Source organism: Palaemon carinicauda, chromosome 10, assembly GCF_036898095.1.
Source record: "Palaemon carinicauda isolate YSFRI2023 chromosome 10, ASM3689809v2, whole genome shotgun sequence".
NCBI lineage: Eukaryota > Metazoa > Arthropoda > Malacostraca > Decapoda > Palaemonidae > Palaemon > Palaemon carinicauda.
Genome location: NC_090734.1, coordinates 71,776,506 through 71,795,675, shown reverse-complemented (window position 1 = coordinate 71,795,675; position 19,170 = coordinate 71,776,506). Strand labels below are relative to the sequence as shown.

The 19,170-nt window shown below is 27.3% G+C and overlaps 1 protein-coding gene and 1 pseudogene across 1 annotated transcript; one reads left to right on the top strand and one right to left on the bottom strand.

Moving 5' to 3' along the window:
- The first annotated feature begins 287 nt into the window (after window positions 1-287).
- On the top strand, window positions 288-1,076 carry LOC137648423 (proliferating cell nuclear antigen-like). The gene has a single exon (XM_068381344.1). It carries the CDS (start codon window positions 288-290, stop codon window positions 1,074-1,076), a length of 789 nt encoding a protein of 262 aa, XP_068237445.1.
- A 5,989-nt stretch (window positions 1,077-7,065) lies between these two features.
- Window positions 7,066-19,170, bottom strand: part of LOC137648047 (DNA polymerase delta catalytic subunit-like) — a 34,681-nt pseudogene continuing 22,576 nt past the window's right edge.

Here is a 19,170-nt window from a genome sequence, read left to right as displayed (position 1 = left end):
TGTATTTATATTAATAATAATGAAAATGGAACTGAAATGGACGCACAAGCAAATGCCTGCTGTATGGATGGTGGACCTAATTATTATAAGCCTTTGAATTTGAATAAACCCTTTGTTTACAGTATTCACGATACTAAGTCTGGAAGAATAAGCATTTTGGGAATTTTTACATAACTGTAAAAAGAAACGAAAATAAAAAATTATCAGGGTTATTTTCCCTAGCTTTTATATTTATAGTATTACTAATATTTATAAATGTGCGTCGATATTCGCACAAATTCTTTACAATGTTTGAAGCCCGCCTCGTTCGAAGCAGCATTCTCAATAAAGCCACCAATGCCATCAAGGAGTTGTTAAATGAGGCGACATGGGTCTGTACAGAATCTGGCATTCAACTACAGACCATAGATACCAGCCACGTTTCTCTGGTATCTCTTAATCTACTAGCCGAGGGTTTTGATGAATACAAATGCGATCGCAATCTAGTTATGGGAATAAACATCTCCGTTATGTCCAAAATATTAAAGTGTGCTAATGACGATGATGATGTTATAACAATAAAGGCCAAAGACGGTTCGGATACGATCGCATTTACCTTTGAGTCTCACAGTCAACAAAAAAATTCTAAGTATATAATGAAATTAATGAATTTAGATCAAGAATATTTAAATATTCCTGATATTAATCACAATTGCATAATTAGAATGCCATCAAATGAATTTTCCCTTGTCTGCAGAGATCTTAGTCAATTTGGAGATTCCATAAACATTGCTTGCATTAATGATTGTGTGAAATTTTCAACGGCCGGTGATATTGGTACCGCAAATATAAAATTTACAAAAACGTCTAGTGTAGATAACAAAGAAAGCGCCGTAGAAGTTGAGGTACAAGAACCCACCAAGATGACCTTTTCGTGTAGATACCTTAATTTATTTACCAAAGCTACCGCCTTTTCTCCTAGAGTATCTCTTTTCGTGTCCCTTAATATGCCTATGGTTGTGGAATATAGTATTGAAGGCGTTGACAACATTCGCTATTTTTTGGCTCCAAAAATAGAGGAAGAGAATAATAGCTAAATATTATTTTCGTAAATTACTTTAACAACCGTTGTTATTTCGTTATTACCACACTGTATTAGTGTAGTTGTGTTTTGTATAAGTGTTTGTCCAGTAAATTTATTTGTATATTAATAATAATTTTATTAAATTATTTCTATATATATAATTATTGAGTTTTAAATATGAAATAATTTAGTTTTCCTATATCTATTTTATATCTTTTTTATTAATTTTATTAAATTTATAAGAAGCGACGCTTGGAATATATGGACTGAAAAACATTAAGAAAATAAAAATTAATTAATAATTATAAAAATAAAGATAGATCAATTTTTTAGAAAATATTAATCGGAAGATAATTATGAGCATGTTGTTGGGGTGCTATGACCAAGAGATATTTAATGATTATTATCCAAACAATATCTTTACTCATCCAAATTTTAAACAAATTTACGAAAGAAAAGACATCGCAGAAGAATATTACGTTCATCAAAAAATACTTTTTCAGTGTACAAATCAAATGTCATATAAAAAAGAAATACTACCCTTTTTATCATACGAACATTTTGAAATATTACCAGGAGAAATAGACCGGTTGTATGGATATATAGAGGTTGTCGTTAATCAAAATCAATATTATCCATGTAGAACATGTTTAAGAGTTGATAAAAAGCAGCAACATATGCCCTTGTATATTGAGTTTGTAGATAAAATTGGTCCCCCTTATAACATTCCCGATAAAATGTTTATAACCGAGAATTTTGAAACGTTTTTTTATAATGCACTATTTAGAATTTTTTCTTGTGAACTTTGTGATTTTTTAAAGAAATATGATGATATTGATGTAAATAAATATTTTCCCGATAATGACGAGGGATTTGCAAGTGAAACTTCAGACGAAGGATATAATAGCGATGAAATGAGAAATGAAGAAGATGGGGTTAGATGTTAGAAGAAGAAAAATAAATGTATTGATGGGGGGTGGGGGGAGGAGAGAGAGGGAAGGGGAACCATTATTCCAATATCATCATGAATTATATATTTTCAGTTATTATCATGAAAAATTTGCGGAGTGTATGAAAATAAATGATAAACAAATCCAATCCAGTATATATAAAAATAAACGAATTGAGAAAGAAATACGAATCCTTTTATTTCATATTCATTCCCTCTTATTCGTTACCTGCCATCATATCTAATAGACAATAATACAGTCTATAAATTGGCACAAGATATGGTATTAGTTGACCCTAATAGCTATTATCAGACAAAATAATAATTGTAAACGCAAAAAACAAAATTGCATAGAGTAGTTAGAAATATCTTCCTCACATTTAAATAAAAAAAATAAAGAATGTGAGTTATACTAAAAGACAAAAAAAAAATCAATCGCATATAATATATTTATATATATAAAAAATTGATGATAATTATGTTTGCCACGTAATAGTAGTAACATATGCAGTTATATACTCTCCATAGCATTCCTCGCAAAAAGGTGTTTATAAACAAAACTTTTATAACACTTTATTTTAAATTGTTATGAAATATATGATTTAAAAAAAAATACGATGACATTGACATGAATAAATAAATATCTCTATTTCTATGAAACGAAAATTATAATGAGCTAATGTTGTTGGAATTGAATCCAAGTATAAAAAGGGAAAGTATTCACCAAAGCTAACCATTTGTTCTAGGGATGGATTTAGATAACATAAACAGCGAGGACGAGGGATTCGCAAGTGAAACTTCAGACGAAGGATATAATAGCGACGAAACGAAAAATGAAGAAGGTGGTTATACGACAGAAGAACTTGAAATAGACGTTGAATATTATCATAGGTATAGAATGAAAATGGAAGAAAAGATATTAGTGGAAAGACGGGACCATTTTTCCAACACCATCATCATCAACAGAAAAAATAAACGCATGAATTTTTAGTAATGGAATTCACAAAAAACGTTTGTTTTATATTTAAACAACAAATAAAACGCTCGTGGCTATCATCTTTTTAATTATTACCAAATAAATTGACTAAGTGTATAAAAATAAATTATAAACGTCTATATAAAATATACATAAAAGTTGATAAGTATTCCAATACAGCCTATATAAAATTTACAAACAACCACTATAATGCTATATGTAGTACTAAATTTATTATCTCGGTCGTTTGGTAGTATTTCTAATAATGAATTGTTTACGGCCGAGAATATTTAAACATTTTTCACGTTCGGTCTCTTTTGGAATTTGTTTAGATAAAATTATAGAATCATAGAAAAAAAGGAAAATGTCAGTCAATGTATTTAGATTTTTAAATGGTTGGTTGTATGTAATATATATAAATATTATTATTTAATTGTTTAGATATAAAAAATATAATAATGTTTCCCATTTGGGAAGATTATAAAATTCACGGGTTGAACAAAAATTTGAATCATCTACAAAATATAAAAAGAAAATATATACTACGCGAAGAGGCCGTATTTCCAAATGACGAGCTTGACCATTATTTCATTAGAATAGGATTAATAGAAATGAAGCCCCATAAATATGGAAATTCATCGATAATTAATTTGCCCACGGTTTTTGGGGCCTTTTTCACCCCAGGAAGTCCTTCTTGGACTTGTATGTCCCAATGAAAGTACGAATAAAGATTATGAAAAAATATTTTATTGGTTTGTAGAAAATCCAATGTGTGATTTATACAACAAATTTAATATGTCTATTTCACAACAAGGTATTGATTTAATTAATCCCATATCAGCTTTAGGTGAACTTATTACGCCATGCAGAAATAAGAATATTTGGTTTTTTAAGAATGATTTAATTAATTGTCAAAAACTGAAGATATTTATAAAACTAACCACTTCAGATATGATCGAGATATTAAAAAACTGCCCTGATCCTAGTATAAGTTTAGATTCTAATAATTATCTTATTGATGCTCCCGAAAAATTTGTACAAATAATAAACGAATTGAGAAAGAAACACGAATCGTTTGATTTCATATTCAATTTTATTCATTATCTACCCTCGCATGTATCGCATCTAATAGACGATAATGCAGTTTATAAATTGGCACAAGATATTGTATTAGTTGATTCTAATTGCTTTCACCAGAAAAAAAAATAACCGCAAACACAAAAAACAAAATTGCATAGAGCATTATGAAATATGGAAGAATATATTTCATGTCGTAAAAATAAAAGTGAAATACCTGAATATTTTTTCATGCACAATAAATATTCCACATAAATGTAAGAAATATAACGAGAATAATCTAATAATTTATGAAGTTATTTATTCAATAAATGAAGGCGACTTGGTAACTTCATTTAGAAATATCCTCCTCACAAATAAACAAAAAAATAAAGAATATGCATTATATTAATAAAGTAGAAAAAAAACAATCGCACATATAATATTTATATATCATAAAAAAAATGATAATTATTTTTGTCACAAAATTAATTAATTGGTTGTTAATTTTACCTGCAAAGGATTTCATATATATATAGATATAGATATCAATTACTTACCACTATCGCAGCTCCTTTTTTCTTCCTGTATTTCAAAAGAACGAGCAAATAAATGTACGCAGTGTAACGATATCTCTTCCCCCTTTTTTTACTTGTTTCACGTTGTGGGTACAGCGAGACACTATTTTTGTGTACATATTATACCCGCCGACATTAGCTTTTACTGTTATACTTTTTGTTTTGTTTATATGGCTATTAGCTAGTTTAAAAAATAAAAGACCACCAATTTATATATTTTTAACTAACCAACTACAACCTTTTCTCTAATTAGGCTAAACTACGTTAATTGGTTTGTTGGTCAAAAACGACGCAAAATATTTTTAAAGCATTTTTATTCATAGACAATTAAACCTTTTTTTTATTCATATCATTCACCAATCTTTTAGATAATCTATATACATTATTGTCGGCATCCAAAAATATATTATTTTTTTCATCATATTGAAGATCTACTGTCAATAAATCTTTTTCCTTAATTTTGATTATTGTATCTTTATTTATTACAATTATGCCATCATATGAAACGAGCCTTTTAAATTCTAGCAAATTTTTATGATGTGACATAATAGCGGTATGGAAAAAAAGTAGGTTGATTGGTTATTATACTTTTTTGTGAAAATTATATAAATAAAACACATAGAAAATATCTCAAATTGTTGATGATATTTAAACTGGTTGTTTATTTCACTATCATATATCTTATTCTTTCTTTATAAAAAAATTATAATTAACCATAAAACGAGAACAAAAACAACGACAATAATAATACATTTGATTATACTCTTGGTAATTATTATCATTCTTCATATCATATTTTCAAATTTTACTAATAAAAATCAGATATCACTGCTTTATTTAGATAAAAACAATAGTCAACAAATATTACAAAAAGAAGATAAGGGAGTGGAAATATATAATGTATTACCATACACCGCAACAACAAACAAAATGCCTTCTTGGGATATAGAAAATGAACACGAACACGAGAATGAAAAAGAAATTAATCCTCCTTTTTTCACTTGTTCCGAAAAAGAAAATATTTCAAAAAAAACATCATCATCATCATTTTTTCTTAATAATAATGAAGAATGTTTAGATATAAAATTTCCTATATATGATAAAACATCTCATAGTTTATTATTATTTCCTAAAATTAATCAAAAATATTTATTACCCAATAGTAAAGAAATACCTTATCATAATAAATTTGGTGGATTCGGTTACTGTGGTTTTGGGAAATTATTATTTGATATAAAAACTAGTAATAACTGGTCTTGTTTTTGTTATGCTCCAGAATATTTTGGAGGAGAAATGTGCGATGAACCTCAACAAAAAATGATTAAGGAAAATAAATGTATTAAAGTTGCACATAGAACTAATATTCCTAATGAAAATATATCATCCTTTAATCCTTTTATTGATGGCATCTGTACTCATTGTATTTCTCCGGAAACTCAAATACCCGTTGTTAACGCAACATTTCCTTTGTGCAAAGAAATTAATAGTGAGGTAGAAGAAAATGAAATTTTAGTAACAAAAAAGGAAAATTATTTCAAAGATCCGTGCAAATATGATGCATTAAATCCTCATTTATATAACAGCCCAAACAATAAATATGTACCAGGTTACGGTTGTGTTTGTGATTTTCATAATGGTTTTGTTGAAGGGATATTAGAAAACCGCAAGAGCCCAAAAAAGGAAGAAAAAGACGAAGAAGAAGTGTCAAATGTGTGCATTAAAATTGGAAAAAATAACACAACTTCATTTCATACAACAGATATTGCATATTATACACTGAATAATAATTTTAAGCCCATACAAGTACATTCTTATAAAGAATTAGAAAGTCCATTTAATATTATTTTTCCCAACAAAAAAGAAATTTTAGTAAAACAACATTCTTTGAAAAAGGCAAACAATCATGATTGGTTAAATAGAGTTATCAAACCATCAAGAGAATTTCCAATTCGTCATATGCATCACCCATATAAAAAATGGCCGGTCGTTCATAAGAAATTTTTAGTTAATCAATATACTCAAAAAGAGTTAACCCATCCAATATCTGCCCTTAGATTAGCAACGGGAAGAGGATTTGAAACTAAACACTGGTATGAAACAACTAATAATCGTTTTTTGAATAATGCAGTACTTGGGCGTCCTATAGTTTATACATTTCATAATAACAACACACCCTGGACGGGAAAAGTCTTTTTAAATCCATTGGGAGCAGTTTATCGTCAATATTACGGGGCTACTATTTTATCAAAACCAGGAGAAATTGTAAAATTACAGTTAAGGGGTTATAAGCAAGAAGAGTATCCCGATAATTCTATTATCGCCTTACCGCCCGACTATAAAACAGAAATGATGGATAAAAATCAAATTGTATAAGTTCCTTCGATTTTTCTAACTTACAAAGTAGAAGATTAAGTAATTAATCAACTAACGCCTCTATACATTATTAAAACCCTGCAAAATAATATAACGGTATTAATTTAACAAACAAACATAGGTGTTTATAATTACTACACTCTTTTTCTTATTTATAGCCAAATTACTTAAACACAACTACTTGGGAAATAATTTTATGTTGGTAACAATTATAGAAAATATATACTGTATGTATATATATATATGATATATATATATATATATATATATATATATATATATATATATATATATATATATATATATATATATATATATATATATATATATATATATATATATATATATATAAACTAATAATTTCTATTAATATCAATAATATTATTGTTGATAACACTTACATAATGTATGAAATAAAAGAAATCCACAGAGATTTGTTTACGTGTCCAAAAAATGTATCATTGGCGCATTGCGTTTCCCGGGATTTTTACATGGGGGGTGGAATTGCTTTAGCTTTTAAGGAAAAATTCGATAATGTTCAAAAACTTAAAAATCAAAATTGTAGTGTGGGTAATGTAGCCATTTTAGATGAAAATGAACGATTTATTTACTATTTAGTAACCAAAGAAAAGTACTGGGAAAAACCTATATATGAGAACTTGTCTAGTTCTTTGTTGTCCATGAAAAATCATGCATTTAAAAATAATATATCTAAAATAGCGATGCCCCGTATTGGGTGTGGAATAGATGGTTTAAAATGGTAATGCGTTAAAAACATTCTTAGTGATATTTTTCAATTTACAGACATTGAAATAAATGTTTATTATTTATAAGATATCGAATAAAAGCATTTGCTTTATTATTGTTATTCTGATATTACGAGAGGAAAAAATTGAGGGGGGTGCATGATTAATTTATCATTTCTCTCTAATATTTTTTTGGTTTTTTCATATATATTAAAAAGACTTTTAAAGTTTGATATTAAAATAATCCACGTTATGATAAGCATAATAATTATAAAGAATAAAAATTTTTTATAATATTTCATATATCTAGTTTTTTATTTTACTTAAAAAATATAAGATAAAAGTAGCCTTCTTGTCTTGATTATTAATTACGTATACTTCTTGTGGTTAATACAATTCTCATCATGCAGGTTTTTATAAAAACCTTAACAGGCAAAACTATAACAATAGATGCAAACCAGTCTGATACTATAGAAAATATAAAGTATAAAATTCAAGATAAAGAAGGCATTCCAACAGACCAACAACGCCTTATATTTGCAGGCAAACAATTAGAAGACAATCGGACACTTTCTGATTACAACATTCAAAAAGAAAGCACCATTCATCTCGTCTTAAGACTAAGGGGTGGGGGGGGGGAGCACCTCATAATAAAATAAAAGTTATTAAAACTTAATCCAAACAACATATTTTTGTACAAAATTTTCTCTGTATTTTATTATCATCCCCCCATTTGGGTAAAATCATTTGTATATAATTTTGATTTGATAGTAATTCATTTTCTTCTTTACTAAATTTTTCGTTTAATAACCGGTACTCATATTCGGATAATTTTAACCCAATATTAATATCATTACCGTAAGCTTGATTTTTATAATAATCTTTCTCTGTAAGAATATCATTAATTTTTTTTGACTCTTCATCTTCATTTTGGTTTTCATTTGTGATATCCATTACTCTTTTTATGTAAACTGATTCTTTAATATTGTTTTCTATTATTCTATGAATGCATGATTGAATAATGGAGGGAAGGTGTGAATTTTCATTAATATTTTTACACTCATTTGCAAAAATATGGGCAAAATCTTTTGGGGTAATTGATAATTTATCAACATCAATAAGATTTTGATTCAGCAATTCACCTTCTAGATAATCTCTTAATTTATTTTCCAGTGTTTTTGTTTTTATTTTGCCTAATTTTTTCATGATACTCATTGATAACTAATTCTATTTTAATGGTATATGTATATAAAAAAGTTAAAGAATTCAGTGTAATACTTTTATTCATTATTACTTATATACTTAATTGATTGATTATATAAAATATAAAACTACCAGAAAGATATTATTTTTTTTATTTATTTACCAGAAGATCCAAATCCTTTATTGCCCCTACAAGATTCAATTTCCCATTTTTCATTTTTGATGTTTTCAACTAAACAGATATCAATTCCCGAAAAAAAATTTATTTGGGCAATTCTATCCCCAATATTTATTTCAAAAGAATTATTTGGATGAGAATTATGCAAGACCACTTTTATAGGTCCATTATAATCCGAATCTATCATTCCCGCAACAACATCTACATAATTATTCAGAGCTATGCCAGACCTAGATTTAATCTCTCCGTGTATTTTGGAAGGAAATTTCATACATATGCCAGTATCAATGGCAATTCGTTGACCGACAGGAATATTTTCATTTTGAGCACTATATAAGTCATAACAAGCCGCCCCCGTTGATCCTTTAGTAGGACATTTAGCATTGTCTGAAATTAACTTAAAGCTGACTTTTAGAATATTTTCCTCCATTATAATTATTTCTTCTGGGTGTGTAGTAATATGACTATATAATACCAAGAGCATTACCATTTATATGAAATATTTTTGGGAAATAATAATAATATTTATAACCTATTGTGGCAAGCCAAAACGATCGATAATTTTTTTTTTGACCAAAAAAATCTATTTCTGTCTTTTTACGCATATAAAAAATAGGACAGTCACGATTACTGCATATAACTTCTTTAATTAATGATCCTTGACACCTTTGACATTCAGTCCAAAATTGATTGAATTTTTTTTCGAGTGTAGCTAATTTTTCAATGTGGTGTGTATACAAATCTGTTTCGTGTACTTTACAATTATTACATAAAGCGTTATATTCTACATCATCGGGTACTATTTTTCTTTTTAATAAAGGAAATTTACAATTTATACAAGTTGGATGTATTTGAAAAAATTGACTTAATGGTCCTACTCTACTTATTGGTAAACTCTTTTTTTGTGTATGCTCTCCTATTAATATATAAGATTCGGTTTTATCACCGAGAATAGGTTCAAATATTCTAATAAGTGGCTTACTTATTTGATGTTTTAAATAATAATCATAATCTAATGGAATATTATTTTCTAATACATATATTGGATCTTCAGCCCTTTCATAAATAGGACTTTTTTTTAAATCCACACATAATAACGTATGGAATTCTATCGCCAAGTTTTGGAGCACTACCGGCATCTCTTTTTCTTAATTTGATGGCTAGCTCATTGTGAATTTGCTTTCCTTTATATTCTTCTGCTTTTTTTGTTAATTCCTTTGTAATAACTAATTGAGAGATGTCAATCTCATTACAAAGTAATTTTGATATGGTTTGTTTGACAAAATTAAGGACTTCTATTGGGTTTCTATCAATTAAAATTTTTTTTCAGACAAGTATTTATGACCTTAGCCAATTGTCTCTACGAATTGTTTCTAGCCCCTTGCAATCTATTTTATCATAAGTATTAGCATTTGTATAATAAATACCAGCATATCTTTTTTTATTAATAAGCAAGTAAGGGAAATATATTTTTTCAAAATCAAGTTTGATTGGCTTGATAAAAGACTGAGTCATATGATTTGCCGCCTCCTTGCCCAAATTTATGGCTCTTCTAAAGTTTCAACTCCAAAATTAATCATAACAGAATCGGTATCACCATATATAACTATAGCATTGTTATATTTTTCTTCAATCTTGTTTTTGGTAAGAGAAATCATCGTTCTTCCAAATGCCGTAACACTTTGTGATATATCTAAACACGGCAATTTACCAATTTGTGCGCCCGTAAAACCATAAACAGAATTAGCCAATATTTTATATGCCAGTTGTCTACCATCAAAGACTTTCTTTTTCCATGGATCTTCTTCGTTTTTTAATGCAATTTTCGCCTTCTTACGAGCAATTAAAAAGGATTCTAAAATTTCTGGAATTAATCCCTTGCGCTTATGACATTTTACAAAATAATTATTAGAAGGTGTAATGATATAATCGTCAGTTTTCAGAGCCATTTGATTAATATATCTTTTATCAATAAAGGTTGTATAACACAGATTATGTGCTATCATTATCGATGGATATAATGATACAAAGTCTAAGGTAACGATTGGAACGTTATAATATCCTCTTTTTGGTTCAATAACTGTAGCTCCTTCATATTCAAAACTCTCCTTTTTATCAAACACCGGTAATACTAAATTCTATTCTTTGGCTTTTCTTAGTATTTGTGAAAAAATTTTAATCTGTTGTCCTCTATTTATAACATATGATAAAGGAATGCCCGTTACGCGTGCCATTTCTATATAATTGACTACACACATCAATTTATTCAATAATTTTAAAGGAAGAATAGAATCTTTTAAACAATATTCAGCCAGTCTTTTTTTAGTCTGATCATTACCATTTTGTAATTCAGAAATTATAGAATGATGAACATCTTTTTGTTCGTTAAGAAAATGATAAGATACAGAATTTAAAGTATATGACCGAAGTTTGTGTTCTTTTAGTATTATTGTTAAAAGGTCCATTAAACACCGTCCATCTATGTTAATGATTTTGTTATTTCTTTTTCCTGTTTGTTTGTTTTGGGTTATGGTATCTAATATTGTAGATTTTATTCCTTTTACCCTTCCTAAATGAGCAAATACTGGCAAGTTTAAATGCTTGGCGCGGTTAAGTAAATATGGTAAATCAAAATTATTAATATTATATCCAGTAATGATATCGGGGTCAATAAACAATAGGAATTTTGACCAATTTTCTAACATTTCTTTTTCTTCCTGAAATGAAAAAATTTTAGAGCCCACAATGGGAGCACAACTATTCAAAGTAAAAACAACACTTATGAATGGCTCAGTCTCTCCGTGCCGCGTAACAACATTTCCAATTTGTATGACCGGATCTATTTCGGGTTCTGGAAATATTCCCCGTCTTCCCCCACACTCAATATCAAAAGATAATATTCTGAGTGGGGCAATAGACGTCCATTCTCCTTCGGGTTAATAAATAATTATTTTTTCCCACTCAAAAACGTTAACCTCTAATTGACAAGTAGTATTTTTAAAATTTGTCTCATTATTTTTTATTTCCCACTCACCAATAGGTAACTCGATCCAACAACAACCAGGCATCTGAGCATCTGTCATAAATCTAAGTGTAAAATCAACATTTGATTCGTAAACCCGAAAGTGAGTGGGATGTTTATCTATCGCTAACCCATTTTCAAGAATAATCTTAGCTATAGATCTTAATTTTGGTAAAGCCACAGTAACTTTAAAAAAACACAATGATGACGATGATTTTTTTTCTTGATATCCATATATACTTTGTTTAAACACCCTATCTACACTTAATACGTATTCCTTTAATTTAATTTGATCTTTTGTTTCATTCAAGTAGATTTTTCGATTCAGAGCCCTTTTTATTTGGTCTGAATATGAAACTTGTTTTTGTGAATCTAATAAATTCACAGAAACATATATATAAGGAAAAAATCCAAATACATTACAACAAATAGTATTCCCTATATCATTTATTCCAAATAATCTTATTATGGGTACCTGCTGCTGCTGCTGCTGCTGCTGCTGCATATTATAACCACCACATTCCTTTTTTCTTACCGGATAACCAATATAATAATCAATAACCATCTGCTGAAAACACAATTTATTTGTATTGGGAGTTGATAATGGTGCTGCTGGCCTATTCCATTCTTGGAGGAACCTATTTTTATTATCACCATTTTCAAAAAATTGCCGCAATTTGCTTATTTTACAACTCATTTTGAATTATATCTTATGAAAAACTATTAGACGTAATACCAATTTCATGTAAAGCCGTTTAAAAATAAACGGCTTATATATATATATAAATATCTTTTAAATTACCAGGAAAATAAATTTATATTAAATTTGTAAATTGGGTACCTTTTTTGTTATACTAAAAAATGGCAACATATTATGCATTCCTTTTTAATAAAAAATGTTTACAAGAAGAACAAAACATAGATGATATTGATAGTATTACCTATTATATGTTAAAACCCAAAGACTTGGCCTCACGGATGACATATAATATAAAAAAACATGGCCACAAATTTGAAAGGATTATTATTTATTGTATAACTGATGTGATAAATTCGAAAGAATACGCTATTTTTCCTGAAGTCGGCTCATCTGGCAATTATTTCATGATGAGTGTTTATGGATTTATTAATATATTTAAAAAAAAAAATTATAAAGAAGATATTTACCAAGACGTAAAAAGTATAATTGGTGTTTTCATCACCACAGAAGAAATTTATGATAAGGGTAAAATACCTCCACTTTATAATGCGGTCAATTTAGATGATGAAAAAGACGAATTAAAAAACGAATTTGAACGTGGATCGTTCGGGTCGTGTTCCGAGATTACAATTTACCAATATTTGTTAAAAAAACATTCAATAGCGACAAAAGAATTGAATGGTTTGAAAGAGGTGAAAAGGTTGATAATACAAAATAAAAATGATTTTGTTATGCGGGTGGATCACAAAGTTATACCTTATATTAATAATCAAATGTTTGATGAAAAAAAAGTATCTCTTAAAAAATAATCCTTTCGGTAGATATTTCATGATTTTCATGAAAACATAATAAAATATTATCATTGTCGATTTCATTAATATCATCATTCGTACGTGTAAACATTAAATTAGAAAAATTAATACCCCCGAATGATAGCAAAGTATTAAATTGAATATTAATATTATTTATTATTTCATCTATTAAATTTGCGTTAAAACAACATTTTGCATAAGAAATGTTAGAATAAGTATCCGAATTTAGACGACTTAACTCAACTAGCCTCTGCCTGTGTTGTTCGGTTACAGAATATTTAGAATGAGGAGAATTATTGGAAATGATAAAGGACAGGAAAAAAAGCTTCGAATTAGTATTATTTTCTTGTTGTTTTCTAAAAATTTCTAAAAGGGACACAAATAACATATAATCATCTAACCACGTTTTAGGATCTAGAAAAATTATAACAATGAAATTATTAATATAGTTACAATTCAGGTATTTTTCCAAGTTGTATAATTCGTCCTCTAGAAATAATTGTTTATTGTTTTTTTTTTAGAAATTTTTATATATAAACCAAGATTTTCATCTATGTCCTTTAAAATCTTTCTTTTCTTTATTACTTTTTTGTTATTTATTATTAATATCAATGTTTTTTGTTTTTATAAGAAGGATTATTATTATTTCGGGGTGTGGTATGAAAATAATGATTATATGTTGTAGTGTTGATATCATTGTTGTTATTTTTTGGATAACAATAACAACAAAAGGAAAACATTTTTTTAATATTAAAAAAAAACAAAGTATGATTATTTCTGAAATATTATTGTGGGTTATATTTATAATCTATGTAGGACTTTTCTGTAATTTATTACAAAAACACTTATTTAAAAACCCTTTTGATGAATTATATCCTCCTATTGGTTTTTATTTTGCATCGCCTATATCAAATCAATATTCTGATCATTCATATTATAATGTATCGGTGTTTTCTAATGAAAATGAATTTACTCTTGATTTTATGATTCATATTATGCCACAAGATTTGTATTTCTTTTTGAATGATAATAAATTAATTTATCATCCCAAAGAAGAAGAGTTATCTGAAATGTGTGATCACGAATTTCGAAAAGCCTTTCTCGTTTTATTAGACAAAAAGGACGATGATTCAACGGATGTCATATATACTCAAAATATATGTCACAGAAAATTAGATTACTTAAAAAATTTATACAAAAATAAAAATTTTTTCAAAACATTTGATAAACTACAGAATCGGGAAACGATAATAAATTTAATTTTGAATTTGGTAGACAAGGGAAAAAGTTTCAGAAAAATTCTTAAACATGCCAACAGATAATAACTATTCACGGGAAAAAGAAGCAAAATTGTTAACTGAGATGAAATATTCACCTTCACATGATATGTCAAAAATAATAACCGAAAATGGAGAGACTTTTATGCAATTAGATTCTATGTACGAGTATTATGACTACAACAGTGGAACAAAAAAACAAATTGTTAATTTTGAAAAGGACGTCGAAATCATAAATTATTCTAATATTAAAATTGCCGACATTGATCATAATTCAAAGTGCAAACTACCGATTTCACCTTGTTTATTAAAATTATATTCAGGAAAAATAGTAGTTTTCATTCCTTATTGTGAATTAATTGATATTAGTCAAATTTAATTTGGAATATAATTCTAAAAATTTGATGGTAGATATAACACAATTTCCGTTTTTATTTTTGGGTAAAATACAATTGTTGGAGAAACATATGTACAAGTGGTTTTTTTCGTATAATTTTCCTGATTTTGAGTAAGAAGTCTTAAAATGTTCATGAAAAGGACAATATACATTTCTAGTATCATTTGTAACAAAATTATTGAACAATAAATAATTTAAATAGACATTCGTACCATCGTTGTTTTTGGATTTTTCCAATTAAATTTCCAAATCGTTATTGATTTAACAATCTAAATCTATTTATAAGTGATATTTTTGTATTTTATTCGTGTTTGGGGAATATTTGTTTAAATTGCCAATTAAGTGTGTTTCCTTTTACATGGTGGGGTATTGTGATGATTAAACAAAATAAAATGAATAAAAAAACACTCAAGATTACTGGAACGTGGGTAGGATATGCCCACATATCTAAAATACAATAATTGTTTAATAAAAATAAAGTAATTTTATTTATATTTAGTCGTTTTATTTATATCATTATACTTATGATAACAACACAAATAGAATTATTCTAATTTACAACTTTTACAACAATGACGAATTTCTATCAATTCATCAGAAATTTTTTGAAATTGAAGGGGCCTGTTCTAAATAATATTCACTTTCGTTTGTCCTCTTACATTTAAAACAAATTAGTTCTTTTGTACGTTTATTTTTTTTTCTTTGAGTATTAAATATTTTGTCGGAGTGTTCGTTTTATCATTCATTGTTATTGTTTTATTCAAAATTGGTATATACGGCGCCAGGTTTTTTAAAATTTCATTGTTATTCATAAATATAATCACTATCAGCTTATATTGATGATAATCAAAATTTATTTGTATATATGTATACATATATATTATTTTTTTATTCATTTTAATGAACCAAATTTATATAAAATTTAATAAAAAAATGTTTTTTTTTCATCAAGAAATAGTTTTAAGCATTTTCAATTAAATATGCGTGTATGTACAATATCATCTTTTTCAAAAGCCAAATTGATTGTTCTTTTTTCCCATACCCTAGATATTATAAAGGATATAATAATATATTTAAAAAATGGATACACTTATTAATATCTGTGGATTACCTGAGGTTATTTTGTTTATATCTCCTTTAATACTTTCCATTATAATTGGGGGCTCTAGTATCTATAAAGTTTTATTCTTCTTATTGTTGTTGTATATTATCTTAGGAGTTATATTATTTATCAATACATATAAAATTTTCTTCTCGAGGTTAGACTTTAGTAAGAAGGGTGATCATATTTCCGGACAATCAATGTACGCTTGGTATTTTGTTAATAAATTACAGGAAGAAAAAAATAGTATATTCGACTCTGAACTAGAATCTATTACAATATCATATCCCCCCTATTTGAATCACGCAACATTTTTTAAGGAAGACTTAAAACAAATGATCGATAAAACTTTCAATAAGGAATTTCAGGAAACAAACGTATCCGAGGATCCAGTTGATCAAAAAGATGAACTTTTACAGGCCGATAAATTTGATGAAAAAATTCCAACCACCGAGGGCAATTTATTACAAGAAAGCAGAGCCGTTGAAATAATAGATAATTAATAACTTGCTCATTAATTTTCATTTTTGTAGGATATTTACCAAAAGAAGCTGACATATTAGTGTAAAAACATAACAATATTCATATGTTGAATTATTATTATCATTATTAAATACGTAAAAATTTTCATCATTTTTAATAATATAAGGTTGAAATATATCATAGACTGAACAAGTAATATTTTTTATATTCATTTGACTATTCAGTTTTTTCATATATATTGTTGGTTCCAATGAAGAAAGGAGGTGATTATTATTTATAGTCCATATAATATTTTCGTTATTGTCTCTATTTGGACAGGATAATGATTCATTTATAGAGGAAATGTTTTATGAATTTTCAATTTTGAAATTTATTTTTTTGACTACATAAAATGATAGTTTTTCTGTATATTGTTTTTATTTTTTTTTATTTTTACAACGCATAAGAGACGTCTCCTCCTCTGTCCCTCTTTCACGGGCGCATCCTCCACAGACAGACAGTGCAAGTGACAAACGACCAGAACTACCAAAACATCGAATTGGCGATAATATATCTAAAAAATGAATCCACTTATTAATATTTGTGGATTACCTGAGGTTATTTTGTTTACATCTCCTTTAATACTTTCCATTATAATTGGGGGCTCTAAGCCCTATAAAGTTTTATTCTTCTTGTTGTTGTTTTATATTATCTTAGGAGTTACATTATTTATTCATACACATGATATTTTATTCGCGAGATTAAACTTTAGTAAGAAAGGTGGTCATATTTCCGGACAATCGATGTACGCTTGGTATTTTTTTAATAGATTACAAAGAGAAAGAATTAGTATATTCGACTCTGAACTAGAATCTATTAAAATGTCATATTTGAATCACGCAACATTTTCTAAGGAAGACATAAAAGAAATAATTGATATTTTTTTAATATAAGGCTGAAATATATCATAGACTGAACAAGTAATATTTTTTATATTCATTTGACTATTCAGTTTTTTCATATATATTGTTGGTTCCAATGAAGAAATGAGGTAATTATTATTTATAGTCCATATAATATTTTCGTTATTGTCTCTATTTGGACACGACAATGATTCATTTATAGAGAAAATGTTATATGAATTTTCAATTTTGAAATTTATTTTTTTTACTACATTAAATGATAGTTTTTCTGTATATTGTTTTATTTTTTTTTTTATTTTTACAAGGCATAAGAGACGTCTCCTCCTCTGTCCCTCCTTCACAGGCGCATCCTCCACAGACAGTGCAAGTGACAAACGTCCAGAACTACCAAAACATCGAATTGGCGATAATATATCTAAAAAATGAATCCACTTATTAATATTTGTGGATTACCTGAGGTTATTTTGTTTATATCTCCTTTAATACTTTCCATTATAATTGGGGGCTCTAAACCCTATAAAGTTTTATTCTTCTTGTTGTTGTTTTATATTATCTTGGGAGTTATATTATTTATTCATACACATGAAATTTTTTTCGCGAGATTAGACTTTAATAAGAAAGGTAGTCGATGTCCCGGACAGTCGATGCACGTTTTGTCTATTTTTAATAGATTACAAAAAGAAAGAATTAGTATATACAACTCTGAACTAGAATCTATTAAAATGTCATATTTGAATCACGCAACATTTTCTAAGGAAGACATAAAACAAATAATTAATAATTTTTTAATATAAGGCTGAAATATATCATAGACTGAACAAGTAATATTTAGAAAATTGTTTCGTGTTTGAGTCAGATAGATTATTTTTTGAAATATTAAGTTCAAGATTCAAATTACAATCTAGATAATATGAATTGATATCAATCCATGGTTTTAATTAAGCATTTTCAATTAGATATGCGTGCATGTACAATATTATCTTTTTCAAAATCTAAATTAATTATTCTTTTTCCCTATATCTCCTGCGTAAACATAAAAAAAATAAGCCGCCAATATAAAGAATATGATAATATATCTAAAAAATGGATACACTTATTAATATTTGTGGATTACCAGAGGTTATTTTGTTTATATCTCCTTTAATACTTTCCATTATAATTGGAGGCTCTAGTATCTATAAAGTTTTATTCTTCTTGTTGTTGTTGTATATTATCTTAGGAGTTATATTATTTATTAATACATATAAAATTTTCTTCTCGAGATTAGACTTTAGAAAGAAAGGTTGTTGTCCATTTTCCGGATAATCGATGCACGTTTTGTCTTTTGTTAATAGATTACAAGAAGAAAAAAAT

Bases quoted from the DNA above. Each gene is read 5' to 3' on its own strand.
- LOC137648423 (XM_068381344.1), top strand. From the start codon at position 288: ATGTTTGAAGCCCGCCTCGTTCGAAGCAGCATTCTCAATAAAGCCACC.